Below are 13,018 nucleotides of genomic sequence, written 5' to 3'. Positions count from 1 at the left end.
ATGAGAATGGGACAATCAAGACACGGGACACAAGAAATACTTTTTTTACTAAAAGAATAAATTTTATTTCAGCACTGTAAGTCATTTCCCAACCAGTACAAACATGACTGCCATCTTTGTCTCTTTCTGAACCATTCCTCCCCTCCCTCTGTGAGATCAGACCACCAACAGCCAGAAAAAAATAAAAATAAAAATAAACCAAAAAAAAAAGCTTACTTTTTTCTTGTCTTTCCACAAACAGTCCGGTGCTTCCATAATGCTAACAATGATGACAAATTATACCAACCATAATTATAACAGCAATAATGATGATGATAATATTTCTATAACAGTAATATTATGGATACATTTCAACCCTTTTCGCTGCACAGGTAGTTTCGGGTGGCCCTGAAGTGCATGCATCGGGACACTTATTGTGGGCAAGATTGACCAACGTGACAAGAAGTAGCCCATAATGATCAACTGGAGCCCCTTACTGGGACTGGGGGGGATTATACTGGAGTTTGGGGGGCTGTTGAGGGGGGGAGCGGCAGTGTAGAGAGAGACAGACAGAATAGGGACCTTTTTTTTTATAACTCAAACTGGACAAAATGCTGCGAGAATCCTGCAAATAGATCAGAACAGGTACAACACAACTGATGACTCCTTTCCACATTCTGTATGACAGACAATAATACTGTTTGACTTCTACAATACAACAGAGTACATTTCTATTCTGGGACTTTTGGTTCTCTTTAACATTGTCGAGCTCTTCAGAGGTGCTCCTGTTTGCGTCGGCAGTGAGGCTTTTTATCATTTCATCATCGGTCACAGAGAATCTTCCTCACAACACTTCAGCTGAGATTCAGGCGAGAAACTGGAGATTAGATCAGAATTTCACTTTCATGGATTGGAATTTGACTACAGTTAGAGTCTTTTAGAGCTGCAACGATTAATTTATCGACCAACTGATTCATAGTTTGGTCTTTAAAATATCACAAAATGATAAACAAATTGAGCAGTTATCAGCTGAGTCTAAGAGAAATTTATCACAATTGAATTTTCATGGATTATAAACAGAAAGCTCAAATCAATTATCAAAAATTTCCAGAATTCCTGTTGTGACATTTAAAATATTCATTTTCTCCCAACATAAAGATATCAGGACTGTTACCAACGATTATTCTGGTTAAAATGGATTGTTTGGTCAAAAATGAAGTTGTCAAAAGTATCGATACTTTTTTGATACGTGTTAAAAATCGATACATTTTTTTTTTTTGGTCATATTGCCACCATTAAAAAAAGATCTACAACAGATTTCAAACTAAAAGCTGCAGAGATAAAATTAGGAACAAAATCAACATGGTAACATTACACAGCAAGTATAACTGCATTCTGTGTGCCTCCAACTTTGTTATTCTTGGCAAAAAAGAGGCATAGAATATCTTTAAATCTAAATGTCAGAAAATAGATACAAATGGTTTTATTTAAACAACAGTCCAATGATAATATAAAAATCTCTTCTGTGAATCGACTGATCAACTGACCATCGTTGCAGCTCTAAAGAGAAACGGCCAATTAAAAAATTTCAAACTTGAGCTTGTTTGGTTTTCTAATAGTTACAAATAACTTCTAAACAATTTATCTGCTAATTGTTTCCACATTTTCGTCATCATACATGGAAAATAATTTCTTACTTGCAGTATGAGGTTTATTTTGAAGCCAACTAATCTCAGATGTGTGTTCTGAGGAGATTTCAGCCGCGGTCAGCAGCCTCCGCGCCGACACACGGAGAGACTCAGCACAGCAAGAAGTTGCTCTTTCAATCTGAGTCGGGGAAGTTAAAGGCAAGTTTGAGAGCGCACAACAATTACATGTAAGAAAAAAAAAATGCAAAAGAGGGCGCCAAAACCCCAGCGTGAATGAAAGCATTATTTGCTCCTTTCTGTGTACGAGTGTCGATCTGAGCGAGTGCATTGGTTCAGAACAGCCTGAATTCAGTCAACGAAGAAGTAACAACATCGCTCCCTCACTGTCCACACAAACACACTTTCTTTCCCTGTCTGTCTGCGTCTCCACGAAAACCACAGTGTTTAAAAAATAAAATAAAAATACACCGTTACCTCACAGACTTGTCAGATAAATCACACGTGCTGTAATGTCATTATATATATAATCATACTCATCAGAAAACTTGTTACTCGGGGGGCGAACCGTCGGGGCACTATGGGGGCTTTATAGGGGGGTAGAGGGGGATGCTAGGTGTACTTTGGTTCTCAGGTGTTTACAAGAGATGTTTCGCTGCTTTGTGCAAGGGCGCAGAGTTCAGCTTAAGGTTGATAATGAGTCGACCACGAAATTGTTATCAGGGATAATTATGAGAATTATATGGAAGCCCATTTACTGCCAATGTGATTTTAAAGAGATAAAAAGCAAGTTATGATTCACTTTCTCAAAGTAATGATTTAACGTCTCAAAAGGACAGCGTCTTAAAATCACAGGACAATTAGTTTTGAAATTGTAAATTTTTTTGATTTTTTTCTCAAAACAATGACCTATCCTACAATAACTCAGTATCTTGAAATAAGTTCTTATCTTAAAACAATGAATAAGTATCTCAAAAAGTCACTTTCTCAAAAATAAGTTACCTTATCTCAAAACAATTAGTTACTACCTCAAAAATGTCTCAAAATATAAAAAATAATAATATAAAAATAATTGGGTTGGTAGCTAAAAATAAGTGTCCTAGATCTCGAAATAGAGATTTTACATATATCAAAACAGGCATTTTCTCAAAATAGAGTTATGATCTCAAAATAATGATTTTTCTAAAAAATATCTTGGATTATTGAGTTAGTTCCTCCCGAGATACGACGACATTACCATGTTATTTTTGAGAATTTCATTTTGATATACTGAGTCAGAATTTTTAGTTTTTTTATTAATTTAATTAATTAAGTCTGTCTCAAGAAGGACTCATTTGTGCTAAATCATTGTTGAGAGACTCACTCATTATTTTGAGATACCTTTCCGATATCAAGTCATCTTTTAGACAAACTATGTGATTATTATAATGTTTCTCATTATTTTTGAGATTCTGAGATGTTATTTTGTGACGTTTGTCATTATATTGTCGCTAGGGCCAAGTATTCATCTTATTTTTTCCTTTTACTGGCAGAAACAGGCTTCCATAGAATCACAACATAGTGCAGACGACAATTTTCATCAAAAAAAAAAAAAAAAAAACGGGCAATATTTACTTACGTACATAATAAACGGTGGTCTAAAGATGCCATATAAAATACAGGTAAGGAAAATCGCAATCATTACAGTTCAAATCTCTAGGTTGGCTAAGCGTATTTCAGTACTAACTGAAGCAATGGTAGAAGGATTAGATTAGAAGATGTAATAACATTAAAAATAGTAAGAAAAACACATTTGCACAATTGAATAAAACCGTTTTTTTTTCTGATTTTTTTTTCCAGACTCTGGCTAGATACATACAGAAACTGATTATCAACGTTAATATAACCTTTACTGTTAGTTGGGTTGATTAAGGGGCGGGGCAGCCCAAAGAGAAAAAGAGAAAACGGCCAATAGAAACGGTCCTAAAGGGCTAAAAGGAAAGGCAGAGAGGGAGGTGATAGAGAGAACTGAAATACAGGAAGTGGCGGGAATCTGTGTGTAAAAATGTGTGTGTCTTGTGTGTGTGACTGCTTTTAATGGGAGTCAGTGGGCATGGCGCGGGTGTGTGTAAGTGTGAGTGTTTGTGAGTGGATGCATGTACTCTATGAGGAAGATTAAGGGGCAGAGAGAAGTGAATGAACATTTTCGGGGAGGGAAGGGGCGAGAAAAGGTGTCATAGCAGAGGGGAGGGGGGGTTAGGAGAACAAGCATAAAAATCACTGATCAAATATCTATCGAACTAAAACAGACAAGGACGAGAGAGGGACACTACATCATGTATTGTGTTTTTTTTTTCCATACTAGCTACTGTGTAACTCAGGGTTTAACATCTATGTTTCTGTGTGTGTGTGTGTGTGTGTGTGTGTGTGTGTGTTATGTTAATGTGACGCGTTCTGCGTGTTTGGATGGTTGTTTCTGTTTCTGTGACACCTCGAACATGTATTTTCTAATCCGTCCATGCAAAACTTGAAAATGTGGGATTTCATCTGTTTTTTTTAAACCTTTTTTTCGAAGAGTCAGTAGAATGTGTTACCAAAATGATCTCTGATGAACTGACGACCACTCCACTGGGAAACTGCACAAAATCACTTCAGCACAAAAGCAGAGAGAATGCTGCTGGTAACAAATGCAACTGAATACCTGTTTATTTGTCGTGTGTTTTTATGTACGTTTGTGTTATGTGTATGTGTGCGTGTGTTATGTGTTAGGTGTGTGTGTGTGGCGAGCGAATCGAGAGAGGGCATCGTATACCAGATCACACTCTGGCTCGCCGCAGAAAAAAGCCATCTTCTAACAATGTACTGTTGCGATACACATATTTGTACTAATGTCAAAAGTTGAAAGCAGTTAAGTATATGACTCCTAGTAATTCTAGACTTAGTATTTCGGCCAGTGGAGCTATATTCTCTAGCCTAGTCTTGGTGTCTGTGTATTACAGTCCTGTGTTTAAGCCCGACGCTACTCTTAACCTATAAAACACCTACAGCACTTTTTAAATCCCTACCAATAAACGGCTAACAAACCTCTGATTTCGTTTGGTGTTGGTGTAAGAGACGGCGGCGCGGCCCAGCCCGTGATGGCGAGCGTAGGCCTACGCTCACGGCTGGCTGGGTCAACTGTCATGGTTTGAGTTCATAACTGAGGGGATGTCTGACGCGACTACATTAACACTTACATACATAGTCAGGGTTTTTTCCTTCCATAATGGCATTTCGTAAGAGCTTTTTCCATGTCAATTCTGTGGCACACGACAGAGCGCAAGTCATCAACATAGTAAGAAAATAAGGTGCTTCTTTGTTGACTTTTTCTGTTTAACATAGTGAGCTCATTTCAACCTCTCTTTACAGAGATTATAATGTTCATGGCCAGCATCTCTCAGGCAGTATCTGTCGGTCTTACTGCAGTTGTGCTACCAGCTGTCGGTAAGTTGTATTTCCGTAGTCAGATGAAACCTACTTATGGGGGACACATCTTGCTCTCTACAAACATAAGTGCTCTAATAAAACATTATCTTAGAAGTCTCAGATTGTGAGCGGCACACACTCGGGTTCCGCCGTGAGGCCTCCCTCTCTCCTGTCATGTGATCCGACCCATAAAGCCTCTCCGCCATGTTTGGGCAGAGGTACTTCAAGGGCAGGGAAGTGCTTCCTGCTGGTCTAAAGTGACACACCAGAGCTCTGCGTGAGGCTCATGGTGCTGGGCTATCGTACTGACAACCGTTTCTCAATCACCACCAGAGGGTGGAGGGGGGGGATCTTTGAGGCTTTGTTGCCACACCCCTGGTTTTATATCATCGGCTGCCTCAGTCGGCGAGCCTTTTTAAAATACACTTTGGAAATATTTCTTTTTGTTACATAGAAATCTGAAAAGATTCCCAGGAATCCTCGACGTGGAGAATTTTTTCATCTTCATTGCAAAGTTCATGACTGAACATGTGAGGCCAGTCTGGAGGGAACTCTGCCTGGCAGCAGTTACCCAAAATCCTCACTGTTCACTTCCATCTTTTCGCCGGGCAGCGTTATTCTTTTTCTCTCTTTTTTTCTTTTTTGGCCTTTTAACTCCAGAAGGTGCCTCAGAGTTTCTTTTATCACCTGGTAGAAGACTGTCCAGTGTGGTTTAACATTTTCTTTTTAAAACAAAGTGCTTCTTTGTCTGAAACCACTGTCACATTCTGACGTCTCTCAAATAGATCTCTACCTTTAAAATGTAGTTCCACATGTCATAATGATTTACTTAGGCGCAGGGGTCACCCCTCTCAGACTGTCAATTCACCTGTATAGGGGCTTAATCAAATTCATTCTATTTAAATACAACATTTAAGTGCTTCTGTTGGGAGAATACAATCAAAGCTTTGGGAGTAAGGGGACAAAGGGGATGGGAAGATAATATAATAATGCACTTTTTTTGGAGGAGCGGGGTAATATCTTGCATACTTTAGGGCTTAAGGTGCATAAATTCAGGGGTCTCTTAGCACAGCTAAGCACTCGGCTATGCTACATGGGTCAAAGTAAGACAGCACGCTAATACCATGGTGGTGCAGAAGTGCTCCTGTGATAGATAACCAATCAATCAATAAAAAGGGGTTCGTTGCTAGTAAGTATACTAACAGTGTGTGTTCAGAAGTGCTTTGGGGGGGACGAGGGTCACTTTGTTAAAATCTGACTCCAGAGTCAAACTCTGAGTTCATGTAAGACAAAACCTCACACGAAATGGCTATGGCAACAAACCGCATCCACACACAAACTACCGACCACATCCAATCTGTCACCGTAACCGCAAGCTTAACATCTGCGTGCAGAGATTCAAACAATGGGACCATCTAAGAAAACACAAAATAAGTTTAAAATAAGTTATCGTTTAAGTGGTGGGTTGTAATGTGGGGGTGGGGCTTCAAGCTTATTTTACTCTGAGTGCGGGAGGGAGGCGTTTAGGATTTTTGAGGGGTGGGGCGCTTACAGACTCATGGAGAAAACCTCTCTTCGTAAAACAATGTAAAACCACATGAGAAAACTAAAAAGGAAGTAACAGCTGACTGTTTGAGCCTATCACAGGGAGCAGCAGGGACGGCGGGGAGGAGCCTCGCTGTCCCTGCTGCTCCGTGTGGTAATGTGCACAGTCAGCGGGCGGGGCTACAAAAACAGGGAAAGGCAGTCAAACACAGAGAACTCTCTCTGAGCGGAGCGTCCCGGGGAGGACGCCATCACTCTTCCTTCTGTAGCGCTCCATCTGACGGGCAGTCGTCAAGGCAACAGGGGGCCTCCACTTCCCCCTCTGATTGGTTGTCTCTGCTGGCTAAGGCACACGGGATTGGCTGGGCCAGGGGGGCCAGCTCCAAGGGCTGGCCGATGGCGGAGGCTGCTGAGCTGCCGTTCAGCTGCTGAGTCGAGACCTCTGGCGAGGAGGCCGCCTCCTCTGAGGGCTTTGGGGGACTGCTGGATGGGGGAGGAGGCGACGTCTGGAGGAGGTGAACAGAACAGCAGGAGGCGTGACGTCAAGTACCAACGTGACAAAAACAAAAAATATGGCTGTGATCTCTACTCATGCAGGAAAATGTTTGTGTCCTACCTGTGATCTGTTGGTTGGTGCCTTTTTCACCCCTCGAACTTTAGCTGGAATCTCTTTACCCCTCCTGGGACGAAGAAACGTTAAAAATTATTAATGGATCTCATCAGTACTACGATCTTTAATAATATTGCTGAGGCTCGTCATGTTGGGAAAGCAGGTGGTTTCTTGGTCAACATGTTTGTTACTCACTGTTCTACAGAGACTATAGTGACACAGAGAATACTTCAGGAGTATATTCAAGCTCTACAATAACTTTGTTAGCCGTGCTGATTAAAGATAATCCTCTGACTCACCCTCTCCCTGCTCCCACTGACACCACCTGCATGTTGAACCCTCCTCTCCCACGGACTGGTTTGTTCCCAGCCCACTGGCCAACGACCATGCCGGCTATCTCCAGTTTCCCTCCCTGAGGAGGGATGGACTGAAGGCCTGAAGACAGAAAGAAAAAAGAAATATAAATGAACTCTGTAACTTCAGTACTTTTGAGTTAAATTCTCCACGTCAGCAGTGTTTAGAAGAAAAAAAAAGAAAGAAAGAAATGATACTTTTTGTTATTGAAGAGTTGGTAACAGTAACAAACTAAAGCTGTGTCCCAATTAAATTCTACACACTAACTGTATAAATGTGTATCCTTTTGTTGCCGTTAATATACAACAATTTAGGATATTTAAGTCTCTTAAATTAACAGGAAATTATAGGGAATTATACAACACATGCACCACAGAGTTGAGTTTTTCTGCTCCATATGACTGGAAAAAACCTGAGGTTTAAATCAAGGCTTAATTCAGAACTTTTTATTAAATGAAATTTCTCTATATATTCATATCTTGAACTGCACTGTAGCGGCGCTCCAAATTTTTTTGTAATTTACTTTTTTATTGCTTTTCAAAGACATCAGGAACAAAGACAATAATAAACATCAAACCAATAAAACAGGGAAAAACAAAATCATAAATAAAAACAAAAAAATACATTTGCCTAATTTTCACATTGCTTTTATACACATACCACCATACAAGTAATATATTTAAGCAAAATTGATGGACTTTAATTTGAATATTCTGGATTAGACTTTTATATCACATTTTGTTTCTTTTATTGTTTGTCTTATTGATTTGTATGCCTTATGTAGAGCAATTTGAATTATTATTGTTGTTGAAAGATATATAAATAAATAAATGTGTTTTTCTGTGAAAATACACACACACACAAAAATGTAACAGTTACTTTTTATTTCCTGAGGTGTTCCAGGAGTTGATTCATCACCATTCACAATTAGTTTTATTGTTTCCAGCTCCTCCACTTTTATGCAAAGTGCAGATTTACAACTGATCCTTTTGAGTATACTTTAATTTCTCCCTTGTGAGCAAAATACAAACTCTAAAGCTGCTTCAAACCTATGTATAGTCTGGTATTGGGACTGAGCGAGGAGAATGTCTATATCCATTAAAAGGTGAAGTAAAATAGTGTGTAGAAAATGTGTGTGTACCTGGGAAGGCTCTGGGTCTGTGCTGGGCAGGATGATGTGGATGATGTGGGTGATGATGAGGAGGCATGCCTCCCATGGGGCGAGGCGGGTAGAGGGGAGGCATTGGGTAGAAAGGGGGCACCATGGCTGGGGGGAGGAAGGCAGGAGGTGGAAGAGGAGGGGGAGGAGGAGGAGGGCGGGACAGGTTGATGCCCTCGAGGATTGCCTGACGCATCTTCTCTACCTTGGACACCAGCTCCTCCTGCAGAGAGAGAAGACTGTGACTGAGGTGCAGAGTTCAGGGGTCTGAACGGTAAACTTGTCGATACTTGGGCCATTCAAACGGACATCCTTTCTTCACTGACTCTTCTACATTAAAGTGCTCTGGGCTGCCACTGTCTGTACTCAGCCAAATATTATATATATGAAGTAAAATAAATATCACTCTGCATCACCCTGACTGTACATCCTGAGTGATACATCTTCCTTCTAGCAGATCTCGTCACAGCAGTTTTGATGAGCTGCATTCTACCAGCTTTCATACATATCATGGGAACATTTTAAAGCGAAAACGTGCATCTCAATAAATTAAATTTGATGGAAAAGTTCATTTCCGGTAGTTCAAGTCAAATAGCCCCAACCAAGTATTGAGTGCATATCAGGCGGCAAAGCAGAGCAATGCGCATCCACGGCAACGTGTCAATAAAGTTATATATAACGTTATATAGATATAAAAAAGGACGTTTAGTGATTTGGTCTCATAACTTTGACCCTTTCACTGTATTTTCACTTCATGACAGTTTATTTGAACGTTTTGTTCAGTAAAAATGTCTTGTTCAGCGTTTGGTTGGACTAACAGACACTCCAAGGAGTCAATGGTAATTTTTCTTAGTTAAGTAACATACATTTAGTTTTTTTTTTTTTTTTAGATTATTTTTTTGGCATTTTGTTGCTTTATTTATAGTGATAGATAGAAAGGGGGTGATAGAGGGGAAGACATGCGGCAAAGGGAGCTCAGGCCGGATTCGAACCCGGCTCCGCCACAGCACACGGCATACATGGTAAGCGCTCTACCGGTGTGAGCCACCGGGACGCCCCCATACATTTAGTTTTTTGCTAGCCAAAACTAACATCCCAGTTAATGCTCCAGTTAATGCTAACATGAATTAGCAGCGGCTTCTCTCAGTCAGGCTGAGGTGTAGAGAGGCTGTAGTCAGTGATCAGATTCCTCTCGCTCCTCCACAGTCCAAATATGGTCTGCTCCCCGTATCGGAAACAGATGGCGACAAGTGTAACGCTGAACTCTAAGCTTCCAACGGGCATTCCACAAACCAATGGGTGACGTCACGGTGACTTCGTCCATTATATATACAGTCTATGGTGCATATAGATGGACATACTTTTCAGAAACCAACATTTCCATATTAAACACTTTTTTAAAATCGGTCTATTGTAATATTCAAATTTTTTGAGACACTGAATTTTAGATCTTCATTAAATGTAAGCCATAATCATTACATTTAGAAGACATTAAATGTTTCATTCTGTGTCTAATGGATCTATATAATGTGTTATTTCCACTTTTTGAATTGAATTACTGACATAAATAAATTTTTCTATGATATTCTAAGTTATTGAGATGCACCTGTAAGTTACTAATGAGGACAATAATATTTGAAAACGGACCAGTATTGAGTGAGAGCGCTGCAGCCAGAAGCTGGGAAAAGAGATGCCATGTAATCCTGCAGTGAAACTGTACAGAGTCTATGTACAATGTATCTTCTTGATAAATATGGCAGCTGGGAAACCACATTATGGTGCATTACTGCCAGCACCTCAAATGAAGTGTTGATCGGGAATTGTGCATGCGTGGAATGTCAGACCAACAAGGACCGGAAGTTTTAGTATGACTGGAATTCTGTGCTCCCGGGTCTGCAGCTGTGCGTGGAAAGTATTTATGAGCCTCAAGTCTACAGCCTGACATATATCCGTTTACCAATATTATCGGCCAATATTAACCTATCAAAGGCATATCAGATTCAATGTATATGCTGTCTGAAATGTGCTGTTATGAAGACTGTTTTTAAAAAGTATTATATCTGCCTCCAAATGACAATTCTACTCCTGAAAGAATTGTCACTATTTGCACTTATTGCTGCACTATACCTTGGTTGTTTCCCTTTTTCTGTAAGTCGCTTTGGATAAAAGCGTCTGCTAAATGATTAAATCTAAATATCGATTATTTTCCCTATCTAAAATCAGAATCGGCATCTGTCTAAGACATCCCATATCGGTCGAGCTCTACTTTTGTCATTTCGACACAAAAACATTGGAAAACTATTGAAACCATTGAAAAATACTTCCTTGAAGATTTAAAGGCTTTATAGTTTAAAAACAAGTAGTTCTTGAAAAATAAAGTGAGCTAAATTTAGAAGGCATTTAACACCAAAGTAAATTAAATTATTGGATAGGACAGAGAATCAGCAGATAGCAATATTAAAGGACTTGAATCAGGGACGATAAAAAACCTTATCTGGACATCTCCGTTCCGACAGGAGCTACAGTCTAAAGACGACTGGACCAAGACACTAAAATATCTCATGAATTAAATCTCATCAGTGTATAACTACACGCGTCCATCATATCCTCAGTTCATTTCATTATTACAGACACGTACCTGCCCCTCACACATGTCCAGCAGGGCGGCCCGGTCCCGAGCGGCCCGGGCCAGTTTGCTCTGAAACAGTTTGCCGTCAAAGAAGCCCCAGGGGCAGCAGTGTTCCCATGGCAGCGGCTGGCCGCACACGTCGTTGATGAACAGCGCCGTGTCGACACCAGCCATGAAGAGAGACGCCAGCTGCACGCCGCGAGCATCCACCTTCTCCACCTGACAGCAAACAGACAGAGTATTAACTAGAAGAAGTGACAGAAATTCTAAATGCTCTGAACTGTGTTTTCTTAATAAATAAACATCCGAATAACACTGTTCATCATAACCAGAAACTGTAAAAAAAATTACAGAGGACTTCTCAATTTTCTTACCGTCCTTAAATCATGTGCGATTTAAGAACACTCCCATTAGGAAAAATAACCAAGTTTAAGCATGAAGTAGTGGTATGTTATCAAAATCACTTTATTTTACATGTTTCATTTAAAATGTTGCCAAAAATAAACAGTTTTTATTAACCAGATCCTGTTATGAACCTTAAACTCTGCACTCCTCAGCAACAAGACTGACACATAGATGAAACGAATGGTCACTTTATAAAAATTTTATGAAACTTGGGCTGAACTGCAGGCTGTTTACACAGAGCAGAGAGGAGAACAAGACAAGGTTAAATATTCAATATGTATAGAATGTTGAGCCCCTATCCCCCCCCATATTGGTTGCCCTTGGAAATTGTTGCATATATAGATTCCGTTTTACTCCATTAATTATTTTATAAAATAATTTGAGAAATTCAACTCCTCTGTCCTCTCCTCTACACATGCGTGTATGTATGTGCGCAGAGCGAATTACGGTGTTAATTCAGCAGAAAGGCCGCAGTGGAGCCAGTGACAGAGAGCAAGTGAGATTATGTTGCTCCTGCAGCGTGGTTAAGTCACAGTGAATCAGGGCAACAGCGAGCATAAAGTCTGGGTACACTTTCAAAACTCCACACAGACACGCTTGCCGTAATATAATGTAATATAATATAAGGACGATTTAGCACACTATGCCCTGGTGGCGGACTGACAGGTAGGTTGAAGTTACATTTTTGTTATTTCAGAAAAAGTACAAAAAAAAAAAGGTACCGGTTCAAATATGAACAGTGGCCAATCCTATTCACAATCAGAAGATGGCTTTACTAATAGTTTATCTTTTTTTTAAAGTGTGTTTGGACCTCCTTCAGGCAGTCTTGGCCCCAGGCGGCAATCTCCGTGCCTGAGCATGGAAGCCACCAAGAAGTGCATAAAGCCTGCAATTTACCGAAAATTCCAGTAGGGGGTGCTAAGTTTGGCTGCAAAAGAAATCTGCCCATTCATTTCAGTGCTAAATTTGAAAACTTCTCACTTGATTTATTACCTCAGAAAAAATTTTCAGGGACAACATTATGGTCTCAATCGCTAGTAAAAAATCTTCTTCAAGACAATTTGATGTCAATAGTTCTAATAATGGCCCCATTTAGAAGAAAATAGAAGATAAAGAATCGTATGATTTGGGACGTTTCTAGCTTTGACAGGTCACTGACAAGGCGGCAAAGCAGAGCAATGCGCATCCACGGCAACGTGTCAATAAAGTTATATATAACGTTATATAGATAGAAAAGAGGATGTATA

At 40.0% G+C, this 13,018-nt stretch overlaps 1 protein-coding gene across 1 annotated transcript in view; it reads right to left on the bottom strand.

The window, feature by feature from the left end:
• Positions 1 to 37: 37 nt before the first annotated feature.
• fam120c (family with sequence similarity 120 member C) overlaps positions 38 to 13,018 on the bottom strand; it is a 32,903-nt gene continuing 19,922 nt past the window's right edge. The window contains exons 13-17 of the mRNA XM_059334126.1: positions 11,376 to 11,585; positions 8,720 to 8,960; positions 7,524 to 7,659; positions 7,231 to 7,294; positions 38 to 7,120 (exon numbers count right to left, since the gene is read on the bottom strand). Of these exons, the coding sequence (XP_059190109.1) occupies positions 6,866 to 7,120; positions 7,231 to 7,294; positions 7,524 to 7,659; positions 8,720 to 8,960; positions 11,376 to 11,585 (906 nt within the window). The 3' untranslated portion in view covers positions 38 to 6,865. The remainder of the gene's footprint in view (positions 7,121 to 7,230; positions 7,295 to 7,523; positions 7,660 to 8,719; positions 8,961 to 11,375; positions 11,586 to 13,018) is intronic.

Source organism: Centropristis striata, chromosome 5 (genome assembly GCF_030273125.1).
Source record: "Centropristis striata isolate RG_2023a ecotype Rhode Island chromosome 5, C.striata_1.0, whole genome shotgun sequence".
NCBI lineage: Eukaryota > Metazoa > Chordata > Actinopteri > Perciformes > Serranidae > Centropristis > Centropristis striata.
Note: the sequence above shows the minus strand (reverse complement) of the source record. Positions and strands in the feature narration are given on the sequence as shown.